Consider the following 13,383-nt stretch of genomic DNA (forward strand, 5'->3'; position numbering starts at 1 on the left):
GTCAATGGGGGAAGGGTCAATGGGGGAAGGGTCAATGGGGGAAGGGTCAATGGGGTAATGCTGGGACCATGAGGCACATGCAGTCCGAATCACTGGACTGAGGCCCTGGTAGAGCATCATGGGGGGGGAGGAGGAAGAGAAGGGGAGGGGGGGGGGCTGTCGGTGGTTGAGGGGGGCGGGGCCGCGGCTCGGCGCTGACGTCACGCGCGTGTCCGCAGCTGCCCCGCCCCGCGGCACGTCACGCAGCGGCCGGCCCCCCCACCCACCTAGGCCCAGCCCGGGGCAGGGAGAGAGGGAGCGGCCCAGGCAGCCAGGCCGCTCCCTCTCTTCGGGAGGGGGGGGGCATGGAGCGGGGGGCATGGAGCGGGGGGAGGAGGCGCCTGGGCCCGGGGTGGGGGGAGGAGGCGCCTGGGCCCGGGGTGGGGGGAGGAAGAGCCTGGGCCCGGGGTGGGGGGAGGAGGAGCCTGGGCCCGGGGTGGGGGGAGGAGGAGCCTGGGCCCGGGGTGGGGGGAGGAGGAGCCTGGGCCCGGGGTGGGGGGAGGAGGAGCCTGGGCCCGGGGTGGGGGGAGGAGGAGCCTGGGCCCGGGGAGGAGGAGCCTGGGCCCGGGGGAGGAGGAGCCTGGGCCCGGGGGAGGAGGAGCCTGGGGTGGGGGGGCATGGAGCGGGGGGGGCATGGAGCGGGGCGGGGCGGGAGGAGGAGCCTGGGCCCGGGGCGGGGCGGGAGGAGGAGCCTGGGCCCGGGGCGGGAGGAGGAGCCTGGGCCTGGGGTGGGGGGGCATGGAGAGGGGAGGCCCTTCTTCAGACTTAAGCGTGTGACCCTGAAGCGCCGCCTGCCCTGCCCGTGTTCCCCACAGACGCTGCCTGGGTTCCCCGGCATCTACAAGGCCCACATTGCCGCCGCCGCCCGTCACCCGTCACTGACCGCTCGCTGTGAGGGTGAGAACATAGCAGCGTTATGTTCACTCATGTGTTGACCCGAGGAGAGGCCTGTGCGCGGGCAGCGAGGGGTTAAACACCCACAGGCGGGGCTGCAGTTGCTGGCGGGCCCTGCCTTGCCCGGCCCGGCCCGGCCTCACACTGACTCCCCGTCTCCGGGCCGCAGCGCAACTGGGTTTGTAAGTGTCCGCGGCCCCACACACGGCCGGGGATGGGCCTGCCCCTGGCGGGCTCAGGGTCAACATCGTGTCCGAGGCCCGGCCTCTGCAGGCTGGTCCGTCACGGGGTAACCCCCACTCCCCCTCCTCCACCCCCCACCCACACCCCTCCCACCTCCAGCTCCAACCCCACCCCTCCCCCCACCCCACAGTCAGCTCCCAGCCCGGGCAGCGTGGTGTTGGCGTTGTGACCCCGCCGTGAGGGAGTGGCGAGGGAGGTGGAGCTTCAGTGGGGACCCCGGGGGTGAGAACCCCTCCTGTAGGTTCACACTTTGGGCTGAAGCTCCAGGTGACAGAGTCGCCTGTGTGGGGGGTCCTAGTGTGGTCGCCCTGCCTCTGGGTCCAGCTGGCATTGTCCCCTTGCCTGGCTGTGTGCTCCAGGTGTGTGTGTGTGGGGGGCGGGGGGAGGGGAGGGAGGTGTGGGGGGGGGGGGGGGGGGGAGTGTGTGTGGGGGGCGAGGTGTATGTGGGGTGTGTATGTGTCGGGTCCTGTGCTGTGCCTCATCGTCCCCCTGTCCTGTGTGTTCCAGCGCTGAGTGGCGGCCGGGACGATGCAGTCAGGATCGCTGCTCCATGCTGGCTACTCGCACCCCTCACTCCGTGCCTGGCAGACCTGCGCCGCCACCTTCACCGCGAACAACCTCATCTACCCCATCTTTGTAACGTGAGTACAGGCAGCCCGGGCCACAGCCTATGTTTAACCCCACGAGGGAGGCGCAGGGGTTGGGGAAGGGACCGAGGAGAAGCCGGGGGAGGGTTAGGGGTCGGGGAGAGGCAGGGGTTGGGGGGGGGGGGGGGCAGGGGTCGGGGAGGGTTAAGGGGTGGGGGGGGGTGCAGGGGTCGGGGGGGGGGGGGCAGGGGATGGGGATCGGGCAGGTTAAGGAGGCAGGGGTCGTGGAAGCTTCAGCGGTGGCCTTATTGCCGTGGCACTGATCCTTTTGCTGTCTCTTGAGGCCAGTTCATTGGCTATATTTAAGAGGGAGTTAGATGTGGCCCTTGTGGCTAAAGGGATCAGGGGTACGGCGAGAAGGCAGGTACAGGTTACTGAGCTGGATGATCAGCCATGATCATATTGAATGGCGGGGAAGGGCCGAATGGCCTACTCCTGCACCTATTTTCTATGTCTATGTTTCTATGTCTCTTGCAGTGACGATGCAGATGCTGTGGAACCCATTGCCAGCCTCCCGGGACAAGCCAGGTAACCCGCCCGTGACGTGCCGCTGCTGGACGTGAACTTCTCACCGGCCCCTTGCTGAGGGAGGGAAGCCGCGTGTTGGCATAGCCCTCCTCACCCGGTGGTGATGTAGCCCCCTCCCCCGGTGGTGATGTAGCCCCCTCCCCCGGTGGTGATGTAGCCCCCTCCCCCGGTGGTGCCGGAACCCCCTCCCCCGGTGGTGCCGGAACCCCCTCCCCCGGTGGTGCCGGAACCCCCTCCCCCGGTGGTGCCGTAGCCCCCTCCCCCGGTGGTGATGTAGCCCCCTCCCCCGGTGGTGATGTAGCCCCCTCCCCCAGTGGTGATGTAGCCCCCTCCCCCGGTGCTGGCGTAACCCCCTCCCCCGGCGGTGATGCAGCCCCCCCTCCCCCGGCGGTGATGTAGCCCCCCCTCCCCCGGCGGTGATGTAGCCCCCTCCCCCGGCGGTGATGTAGCCCCCTCCCCCGGTGGTGATGTAGCCCCCTCCTCCGGTGGTGACGTAGCCCCCCGGTGGTGATGTAGCCACCTCCCCCGGTGGTGACAGGCTCAGGAAGCTGATAGTTCAAGGATGTGGGAGCTGGTGGTTCCTGGAACTTTGTGTTTCACTCCCTGCAGACGAGGCGTGGGGCTCAGTCCCTCCCCTCCGGCAGGGAGCCCGGCACCGGGGCCAGTCTTATCAGGGCCGGCACCACAGAGATGTACGGGCAGCCCGGCTCGGCACGGCACAGTCTCATGGCACAGAATCTGTAGTGGAGTGAACCTAATCTGCGGATGTGTTTCAGTAATCCTGCTGTTGCCAAACTCTGCCACAAGAGTCACGTCTGGGGACATTGTTGGTAAACTGCGTTACACTGGGTCACTGGGGTAACACTGCAGCCACTGGATTACACTACCACTCTGAGGTCACACTGCAGCCACTGGGGTCACACTGCAGCCACTGGGGTCACACTGCAGCCACTGGGGTCACACTGCGTCACTGGGGGTGTAAGGGGTATGATCCAGCAGTACATGGATTACAACTGAGCTGATATTATTTTTGTGCACAGCCCGAGGGCCTGATATGTGGATGGTGACACGTTATTGGCACTTGTACCTGACCTGGGCACACAGCACTCTCTCTGCAGCACCGACCTCCCTCACCTGGGCACACGGCACTCTCTGGTGTTGTTGAGCACGGGAGACGGGGCTGCTTTGTGCTCGTTATTCAGCAGCAGGTCTGGTACACAAGGCAGCCTCTGGCGACCTCCTCTGGGTGAAGTTATTTATTGTCACGTGTACCGAGGTACAATGATAAGCTTTTGTTGCGTGCTAACCAGTCAGCAGAAAGACAATGCATGATTATAATCAAGCCGCCCACAGTGTAGAGATACAGGATACAAGGCAATATTGTAAATGACATTTAGTGCAAGATAAAGCCAGTAAGGTCTGATCAAAGATAGTCCGAGGGTCTCCAATGAGATAGATAGTAACTCAGGACTGCTCTCTGGTTGTGGTGGGATGGTTCAGTAGCTGGTAACACTGGACAGTGGAGGTGTGGAGTAACCGTCCTCTTTGCTTCTCCAGGTATGGAGTCAATAAGCTGGAGGGGATGCTGCAGCCTCTCGTTGACCAGGGTCTGACTTGTGTGTTGATCTTTGGAGTTCCAACCAAAGTCACCAAGGTAGGAGTCAAGCCCCAAGCCTGTGTGTGAGTGTGATAGGGCAGTGTAGAGGGAGGTTCACTCTGTCTACCCAGTGCTGTCCCAGCCTGGGAGTGTGAGGTGGGGCAGTGCAGAGGGAGGTTCACTCTGTCTACCCGGTGCTGTCCAAGCCTGGGAATGTGTGATAGGGCAGTGTAGAGGGAGGTTCACTCTGTCTACCCAGTGTCCCTGCCCTGGGAGTGTGTGATAGGGCAGTGCAGAGGGAGGTTCACTCTGTCTACCCACTGTCCCTGCCCTGGGAGTGTGTGATGGGGCAGTGTAGAGGGAGGTTCACTCTGTCTACCCAGTGCTGTCCAAGCCTGGGAGTGTGTGATGGGGCAGTGCAGAGGGTGTTTCACTCTGTCTACCCACTGTCCCAGCCTGGGAGTGTGTGATGGGGCAGTGTAGAGGGAGGTTCACTCTGTCTACCCGGTGCTGTTCCTGCCGTGGGAGTGTGTGATGGGAGTTTTCCTGATCGTTGCCACGAGTGTATCCAGACTGTTTGGGGTCTCCACTGAGCGATGATGGTGGTCCTGTGTTGATGCCGCCGGTGGGCTGTACTGACACTGAGTTTTGTTGGGCAGGATGAGCGAGGATCTGGAGCGGACGTGCAGGACACGCCGGCCATCCTGGCCATTCGGAAGCTCCGCAGCACCTTCCCACAGCTGCTGATCGCCTGTGATGTGTGTCTCTGCCCATACACTGCCCACGGCCACTGTGGTGAGTAACGGGATGGGCTGTGTCCTCAGCAGCAAGTCCCTCACCCCGTGCTGTCTGCTACACACTCTTGGGTTTGTTGGTTGCAGGAATACTCCGTGAGGATGGGACTTTGAACAATGAAGCAAGCTGCCACCGGCTGGCAGAGGTGGCACTATCCTACGCCTTGGCAGGTGAGGGCAGGAGGCAGCAGCGCACGACAATGTTTGATGTGCCAGAGGGAGAGCTGGCAAACTCTCCGTTACTGTACACGTGTAACCCAGTCACCATCTCCAGAGGCAACCATCAGCAAGCATGACCGTGACCTTGGACCTGGCACCCTGCAGTGTCCTGTCACCTTCTGGGTGCGTGGGCAAGGGGTGCCTGTGGTGTGGAGGGAGCTCCACCGACACCATTACTGTGGTTGATGCAGGCAGTTGCCCCCCCCCCCCCCCCCACCTGTCGTCTAAACCTGATTTAAAATTAATCACAAAAATAAATGTTGTGTGAAGCCTTCCACAGCCATAGCCACTGTGATGTAACATGAGAAATGGGAGCAGCAGCAGGCCATTCAGCCCCCGTGCCAATACTAGCTCCCAGTCACTGATGGATTGTTGGCCTCAGCTTTGCTTTCCTGACTGGCCCCTGTCACCCCTCATTCATAGACAATAGGTGCAGGAGGAGGCCATTCGGCCCTTCGAGCCAGCACCGCCTTTCATTGTGATCATGGCTCATCGTCCACAATCAGTAACCTGCACCTGCCTTCTCCCCATATCCCTTGATTCCACTAGCCCCTAGAACTCTATCTAACCCGTAGCCCAGAAATCCCACCGGGCCTCAGCCGCTGGGTGGAGAGGTGCAAGCAGTCACTGACCTCCACAGAAACTGTCCCTGACCTTCAACATTGTTAACATGGAGCTTGTTCATCTACACAGTCTTCATCCAGTTTACAACTGGGATAAAACTCCGCTTTCATTTCTGTCATTTACCAGAACCATTCACCACACCACGTAACTCACTAACTTGGACATGCCACGTCATGTTAATGTGACTGAATGAACTTGGAACAAACTTTAATCCATCAATTGTACGCACATTCCTTCCAAAGTGCCCAAGGCAGCCGTGATCACGCAGTGTTGTTTCATGATGATCCAAGGAATGGATTGCATTGTCCAAGGATGATCCTCATGTTCATCAATTCTAGGAGCAGAAATAGCCCATTTCGCCCATCAAGTCTACTCCGCCATTCAATCGTGGCTGAGCTATCTTTCCTTAACCCCATTCTCCTGCCTTCTTCCCACAACCCCTGACACTTGTACTAATCAAGAATCTGTCAATCTCCACCTTAAAAATACCCATTGACTTCCTCCACAGCCGTTTGTGGCAATGAATTCCACAGATTCACTACCCTCTGACTAAAGAAATCCCTGCTCATCTTTCTAAAAGGACGTCCTTTAATTCTGAGGCTATGGCCACTGGTCCTAGACCCTTCCACTAGTGGAAACATCCTCTCCCCATCCACTCATTCCAAGCCGCTCACTATTCAGTAAATTTCCCCCTCATCCTTCTCAACTCCAGTGAGTACAGGCCCAGTGCGGTCAAACGCTCACGTTAACCCACTCATTGGTGGGATCATTCTGGTCTCCTGAAATGGGCTGCCTGGTGTGTGGGAACAGCACTTGGAGGGGGGAGGGATTACTAATGTGGGTCAGACATGTGGACCAGGTGTGCAGCTGGACACTGACTCCGTGGGTCAGACCTGTGGACCAGGTGTGCAGCTGGACACTGACTCCGTGGGTCAGACCTGTGGACCAGTTGTGCAGCTGGACACTGACTCCGGCCACTCTTGTTTCAGGTTGCCACATCGTGGCCCCCTCTGATATGATGGATGGCAGAGTGGGCTCCATAAAGCAGGCCCTTGTCTCCAATGACCTGGGAAACAAGGTAACGCTGCTCAGGGGCATGCGGAGAGGTAAAAGCAGCCCGCCCGGAGACCAGCGGGTCAGGCAGCATCCGTGCAGGGAAATGCAACAACCTCGTTTCAATTTGGGACCCTTCAGACACAAAATGTTATCTGTCCAGACCAGCCCGCACCCATCCAGCGCCCGCACCCACCCAGCGCCCGGCCCGCACCCAGCGCCGGCCCGCACCCACCCAGCACCGGCCCACACCCACCCAGCACCGGCCCACACCCACCCAGCACCGGCCCGCACCCACCCAGCGCCGGCCCACACCCACCCAGTGCCCGCACCCACCCTGCGCCGGCCCGCACCCACCCACCCAGCCCGCACCGGCCCACACCCACCCAGCCCCCACACTCACCCAACGCCCACACCCACCCAGCCCCCACACCCACCCAGCCCGCACCGGCCCACACTCACCCAGCGCCCGCACCCACCCAGCCCGCACCGGCCCACACCCACCAGCACCAGCCCACACCCACCTAGCGCCCGCACCCACCCAGCGCCCGCACCGGCCCACACCCACCCAGCGCCCGCACCGGCCCACACCCACCCAGCACCAGCCCACACCCACCCAGCGCCCGCACCCACCTAGCACCAGCCCGCACCCACCCAGCGCCCGCACCCACCCGGCACCGGCCCACACCCACCCAGCACCCGCACCCACCCAGCGCCCGCACCGGCCCACACCCACCCAGCGCCCGCACCCACCCAGCGCCCGCACCCACCCAGCACCAGCCCGCACCCACCCAGCACCAGCCCGCACCCACCTAATGCCCAGCACCCACCGCCCACCCAGCACCAGCCCACACACTGGGGGGTGGGTTGGGGGCATTAGGTGTGGTGGTGGGGGGGGGGGGGATGGAGGGTGACGAGAGATGTGGGGGGGGGAGGGGGTGTGGGAGGGGGTTGGGGTATTAGGTGTGGTGGGGGAGGGGGGTGGATGGGGGGACAGGGTTGGGGTATTAGGTGTGGTGGGGGAGTGGGTTGGGGTATTAGGTGTGGGGGAGGGGGTTGGGGTATTAGGTGTGGTGGAGGGAGGGGGTTGGGGTATTAGGTGTGGGGGAGGGAGGGGTTTGGGGTATTAGGTGTGGGGGTTGGGGTATTAGGTGTGGGGGGATGGGGGTTGGGGTATTAGGTGGAGTGAGGGGGTTGGGGTATTAGGTTTAGGGGAGGGGTTTGGGGTATTAGTTGTGGGGGGAAGGGGTTGGTGTATTAGGTGTGGGGGGAGGGGGGAGGGGTTGGGGTATTAGGGGGGGGTTGGGGTATTAGGTGTGGAGGGGGGGGGGAGATGATGACGGGTGATAATGTGGATGTGATATTTCCGGCAGGTTTCGCTGATGAGCTACAGTGCCAAGTTTGCTTCGTGTTTCTATGGGCCATTCCGGTGAGTTGTGTGGCTTGGGTTGTTTGTACGTTTTCACCTGTGTTGAACAAAGGGGCCGCAGCCACTGACTGACATTGATCACTCTGCCTTCAGAGATGCCGCCCTGTCCAAGCCGGCCTTTGGAGACCGCAAGTGCTACCAGCTGCCCCCGGGTGCACGAGGCCTTGCCATGCGGGCCGTGGTGAGTGACTGCCCGCATCAGGGGCCCTTTGTACACGAGGCCACACGGGTGGGGGGGGGGCTCGGGGGGGATGTATCCAGCTGCAGTGGTGCGGTGACAGGCTGCCCCCTCACTGCAGAGCTGCATGGGTGCGGGGGGGGGGGGGGGGTGTGCAGGGACTGTGAGGGTGTGTATCCAGCTGCGGTGGTGCGGCGACGGGCTACTCCCTAGAGGGTCAGGGGGTTGTGTGGGGATTGGGGCTGCACAGGAGGAGTGGCGTGCTGCGGTGGTGCTTGCTGAAGTACTGCGTGCTGCGGCGGTGCGTGCTGCGGTACTGCGGCCGTGTGTGCTGCGGCGGTGCAGTGACGGGCTGCTCCCTCGTTGCAGGGCCGTGATGTGGAGGAGGGGGCCGACGTGCTGATGGTGAAGCCGGGAATGCCGTACCTCGACATCATCCGTGAGGTGAAGGACAAGGTGGGTGCAGATGGCGCTCGGCTCACTGCCGCACCGCCGCGCAGACAGTAGAAACATGGCTCAAGTTTGTGGCCACATCGCAGCCGTCTTTTCCATGTTGCTTGGTCTCGGATCTCAGCTGTGGTTTGTGTCCGTAGAAGAGGGGACCAGCGGTCTATCCCCACAGTGATCAGCGTGTCACCGTGTACGTGACCCTGTACGCAGGGAGCAGTGATCGGCGTGCCACTGTGTGTGCGAACCCTGTACGCAGGGAGCAGTGGGTACCTGGTTCAGGCTGACTGGGGAGGGGGGGGGGGGCTGGAAGCGAGTTTTCCTCCTCTACTCCCGAGGGTTCAGTGCGACCCTCTCCCTGGTCACCCGCAGTCACTCCTGCCCTCTTTTCCACATCTCTCCCTCCTATTCCCATCGGTCTGAAGCAAGGTCCCGACACAAAACGTCATCTGTCCATTCCCTCCATGGGTGCTGCCTGACCGCTGGTTCCCCAGCACTGTGGGTCATGCAGAGTTCTGTGTCCTGGGTGTGGGACGGTTGGGGTTATTGAGGGGGGAGCTGTAACGCCGGTGGGTTAACGGTGGGGACTCTCCACCAGGAGTGCCGTGACTCTGCTTCATGTCTATCCCCTCTGCTCGATCAGGGCAGTGCTCACTCCCACAGGCCCGGTAGACAGTGGCGGCTCAAGCCCTGAGCTCCTGCACACCTCCTACACACCTGTACACCTGCTGCTACACACCTCCTACACACCTGTACACCTGCTGCTACACACCTGTACACCTGCTGCTACACACCTCCTGCACAGCTCATGTACACCTCCGAAGAAGGGTCTCGACCCGAAACGTCACCCATTCCTTCTCTCCCGAGATGCTGCCTAACCTGCTGAGTTACTCCAGCATTTTGTGAATAAACCAACACACTTCCTGTACATCTGCTGCTACACACCTGTACACCTCGTGCACACCTGCTGTACAGCTCCTGCACAACCCTGCACAAGCCCGACCTAGGGGGATCGGAGGCAACATCCAAGGGAACAGCGCTGCTAATGTTTCTGTTTGGAAATCTAATTGTTCCAAATAAAGATAAGTTAAAAAATATAAATGTTCTGCTCGCTGGGTTAATTGGCTTGTGCAATTGCTAATCCTTCCTTTTCTCTCTCATTCTCCCCCTCCTTGCCATCCCCTGCCTCCTCTCCTTGCCCCCCCCCCCCCCCCCCCAGTACCCCAGCCACCCTCTGGCAGTGTACCATGTGTCGGGGGAGTTTGCCATGCTGTGGCACGGGGCCCAGGCGGGGGCGTTTGACCTGCGCACGGCCGTAATGGAGGCACTGACCGGCTTCAGGAGGGCAGGTACTGTCTCTGTGTGCATGCGGCACGATGTTTATGGGTAGTAGCCCTGGCTGCATGCTTGTGCGGAGGTGGAGCAGTGTGGGTGGGGCAGCGTGGGTGGGTCAGGCGGCTGGGTGAGGTGTTCCATGGACGGTCTGCAGAGAGGATTCGTTTAGTTTATTCCGTGTACGGAGGTACAGTGAAAGCGTTTTGTTGTGAACAGACTATACATGATTACTACCAGGTCATCCACAGCGTACAGATACAGGCTACAACATTTAATGCAAGATCAATCCCGATTCAAGATAGTATTCAATGGAGGGTGTGGAAGAAGTTTGGTTTAATATTGTCACAGATACTAGAAACCGCTGTGTTTAGCGTGCTATCCAGTTCGCTATACCATGCGTGTGGTGCCCTGGGTTTGGGGTGTGGCTCACTAGGGAGACGGCCAGATGGGGGGGTGAGGCGGGAGGGATGGGGCTATGCGAGGACCACTCGTTGAGTATTGCTGGGGGGCGATGGAACAGATGGGGGGGGTGAGTCGGGAGGGATGGGGCTGTACGAAGGCCACTCGTGGAGTATTGCTGGGGGGCGATGGAACAGATGGGGGGGGTGAGGCGGGAGGGATGGGGCTGTACGAAGACCACTCGTGGAGTATTGCTGGGGGGCGATGGAACAGATGGGGGGGGGGGTGAGGCGGGAGGGATGGGGCTGTACGAAGACCACTCGTGGAGTATTGCTGGCGGGCAGAGCCCTGCACCGATCCCTGGTGGTGACGGGTCAACGATGGTCCCATTATTGCCCCTCCCCCCCTCACACCTTGGGCACGGAAGATGTGCAGGGACTGACTCCCCCTGCCAGAGGAGGTCGTTGAGGCAGGGACTATCACCACGTTTAAGGAACAATTAGACATGTACGTGGATAGGACAGGTTTAGAGGGATATGGGCCAAACACGGGCAGGTGGGATTAGTGTAAATGAGATATGTTGGTCGGCATGGGCAAGTTGGGCGGAAGGGTCTGTTTCCATGCTGTATCACTCTGTAGCTTTGTGACTGTGTCTCTGTCTCTAGCTCTGTGACTGTGTCTCTCTGTGACTGTGTCTCTGTCTCTAGCTCTGTGACTGTGTCTCTCTGTGTCTCCGTGACTCTATGCTGGGGGCTGCTGTTTCCCCTGACATTGCTGGTGATTTATTGTGTCTTGACTCTACAGGAGCTGATATCATCATCACCTATTACGTGCCGCAGATCCTGAGCTGGCTGAACCAGGCTTGATGTTGCTCTGCCTGGACACATGCAAGGCTCGCTCCCCTTGCAGGCTTGCCCCTGCACCCATCCTCAGCCCACACCCTCCAGCCTGCTCCAACCTCCCCTCTCCCCTGCCAGGTAGTATATCAAATACAGCAAGACACCAGCCTTTACACCTGAACCCGAGAGTTCAACAGAGAGCGATTCACAGATGTTTAGCGCCTTTCAGATATGTAGTAGCATTATGTTTTTGAATGAATCAGACCAAGAGGAAATATAATAGATTCAAGGGACCGAATGGATGATGGATGATGTTTGAAAGATTCTGTGTGTATCTGATTTTACAAAGTGAGTTTATTGCAATATGCAGAATCGGGGATTGTAAAATGAGTGAATGCAGAGGTAATACATAATAAATCATGTATGTGGGGCGTTACTGTGCGGTATAAAACGGCAGCTGCCTCGTGCCTGCCCCTGAGCCAGACCCTCTGGGCTGATCCCCTAACACCGCCAGTACCATCTGTGTGTGAAATCACGTGGACAAATTAAATGAAATCCTCTTTTAATAAAAACCAACAATATGAGAAATCGCATTGTGTGCAGCTGGTGGGAATTGTTCTGTGTTTGCCTGCAGCCGCGCATTAGTCAAACTGAAGGTGTAGATTGAATATTCCTTTGGCTCGGTGATGTCGTTCTCCACTGTGCCAAGTGCAACACCTTTACCCTGGTTAATCAGCCTCATGGTTCACCCAACCCTTCACATCTGGCACTCCCTCATGGTCAGAGATGCCTTGCTTCCACTCTGGCAATTAAGTGTTTTGAAAGATTGATAATGAATCACATCTGGGTCCACAGGTGGCTGATGAGGGACCTAGAGAACCAGAGGCACTTGTGTGAAGGGGGGGGGGGGGGGGAGTGCACAACTCTGAACCCCTGCAGAGGAACGATAATCTTAGACCCCTGTGTGCAAATTGTAAGTCATTAGACAGTGCAAGAGATTGGTGTGGGTGTGGCCATTACCAGTGTTTGATGTTGGAGCCACTGGCGGTAGTCATTGAGACGGGTCACTATGCTTCTTGGGGGCTGGGATAATGGAGGTATCTTGAAGCCGCCGGGGACAGTAGACTGAAGTGAGAGACTGAAGATGTCAGTGAAGACTGGTCAGTTGATTGGTGAATAAGTCCAGCGACTGCATCTGGGCCACCTGCCTTGTGAATGTTTACCCTTGTTGAGAGCAGATCTAGCTTCTGCCACCAGGATGCTGGGACAAAGCCTGCGGGGGATGGGAAGTGTACCTTTGGGGGGGTCTTTGCCTGTTCGTCTTTACGTGCCCTTTATCCGCACCCAGTAGAGATGGACGGGGTTGAGGTTGAACTGTAGTCAATGAGTAGCATCCTGACAGAGGTATTCTTACTTGCAGGAGACCCATCGCAAGGTAGGTGGCCCTCAGCCTAATTTTCCTGTTATCAAATTGCAAGGGGTCTACATTGTCCAGAAGACCAACAGATGTGATTATCAGTCTTTCAAAACACTTCCATTATGGCTGATGCTGGAGCTACAAGGTGGTAGTCATTGGGACAGATGACCACTGCCCATTAATAAATGCCTTTAACTAGATAGATAAATACGAGAGAGAGAAAGGAAAATAATATATTGGGGAAAGCAGTGGCAGCAGGCATAGCTGGAAATGTCTCGCTACATCAGTCGTATTGAAGCCTGTACATTCCATTCAATTATGATGTACACTTGGAATGTCTGGTTGCAACTACCGTAGGAACTTTGTGTTGGTGCAGGTGGACATTTCTCCAAGGTATCGGGATAGTTCCCCAATCCTGAAAGGATGCTCTGAATCACTTGAATAAACACTTTCATTCATCCCAGGCTGGCAATGTGAAAAAATGCAACACTTCATCAAGAAGTGCTAAGTTTGCCAGCTGTTATGTCATACCTGGTGCATAGTCCTAGGTTCCTCATAGTTTGTAAAATTTGCATAAACACCAGGAAAACCAAATAAGTGGTGACAGACCTAAATTGATGTCAATCCATGAGCAAAAAAACTGATTTTTACTCTGTGATCGCGATGCACATTGTATTTCAGTACTATGTTTCATAGAGCCT

At 58.7% G+C, this 13,383-nt stretch overlaps 1 protein-coding gene across 3 annotated transcripts; it reads left to right on the top strand.

Moving 5' to 3' along the window:
• The first annotated feature begins 769 nt into the window (after positions 1-769).
• Positions 770-11,869, top strand: alad (aminolevulinate dehydratase). 3 transcript variants are annotated; one of them, XM_078425786.1, is made up of 12 exons: positions 770-936; positions 1,684-1,817; positions 2,301-2,351; positions 3,909-4,005; positions 4,608-4,743; positions 4,830-4,913; positions 6,575-6,663; positions 8,012-8,067; positions 8,161-8,248; positions 8,615-8,701; positions 9,912-10,041; positions 11,231-11,868. In XM_078425786.1, the coding sequence occupies exons 2-12, from the start codon at positions 1,705-1,707 to the stop codon at positions 11,290-11,292; spliced, it is 993 nt and encodes a 330-aa protein (XP_078281912.1). In that variant the 5' UTR covers positions 770-936; positions 1,684-1,704; the 3' UTR covers positions 11,293-11,868. The 3 variants fall into 3 exon arrangements, with proteins under 3 accessions (XP_078281912.1, XP_078281913.1, XP_078281914.1); XM_078425787.1 differs by lacking the exon at positions 770-936 and adding an exon at positions 981-1,115 and having other exon boundaries at positions 11,231-11,869; XM_078425788.1 differs by lacking the exon at positions 770-936 and adding an exon at positions 1,392-1,535 and having other exon boundaries at positions 11,231-11,869.
• Positions 11,870-13,383: the final 1,514 nt, after the last annotated feature.

The sequence above is a fragment of the Rhinoraja longicauda genome, chromosome 31, assembly GCF_053455715.1.
Source record: "Rhinoraja longicauda isolate Sanriku21f chromosome 31, sRhiLon1.1, whole genome shotgun sequence".
Classification (NCBI taxonomy): Eukaryota; Metazoa; Chordata; class Chondrichthyes; order Rajiformes; family Arhynchobatidae; genus Rhinoraja; species Rhinoraja longicauda.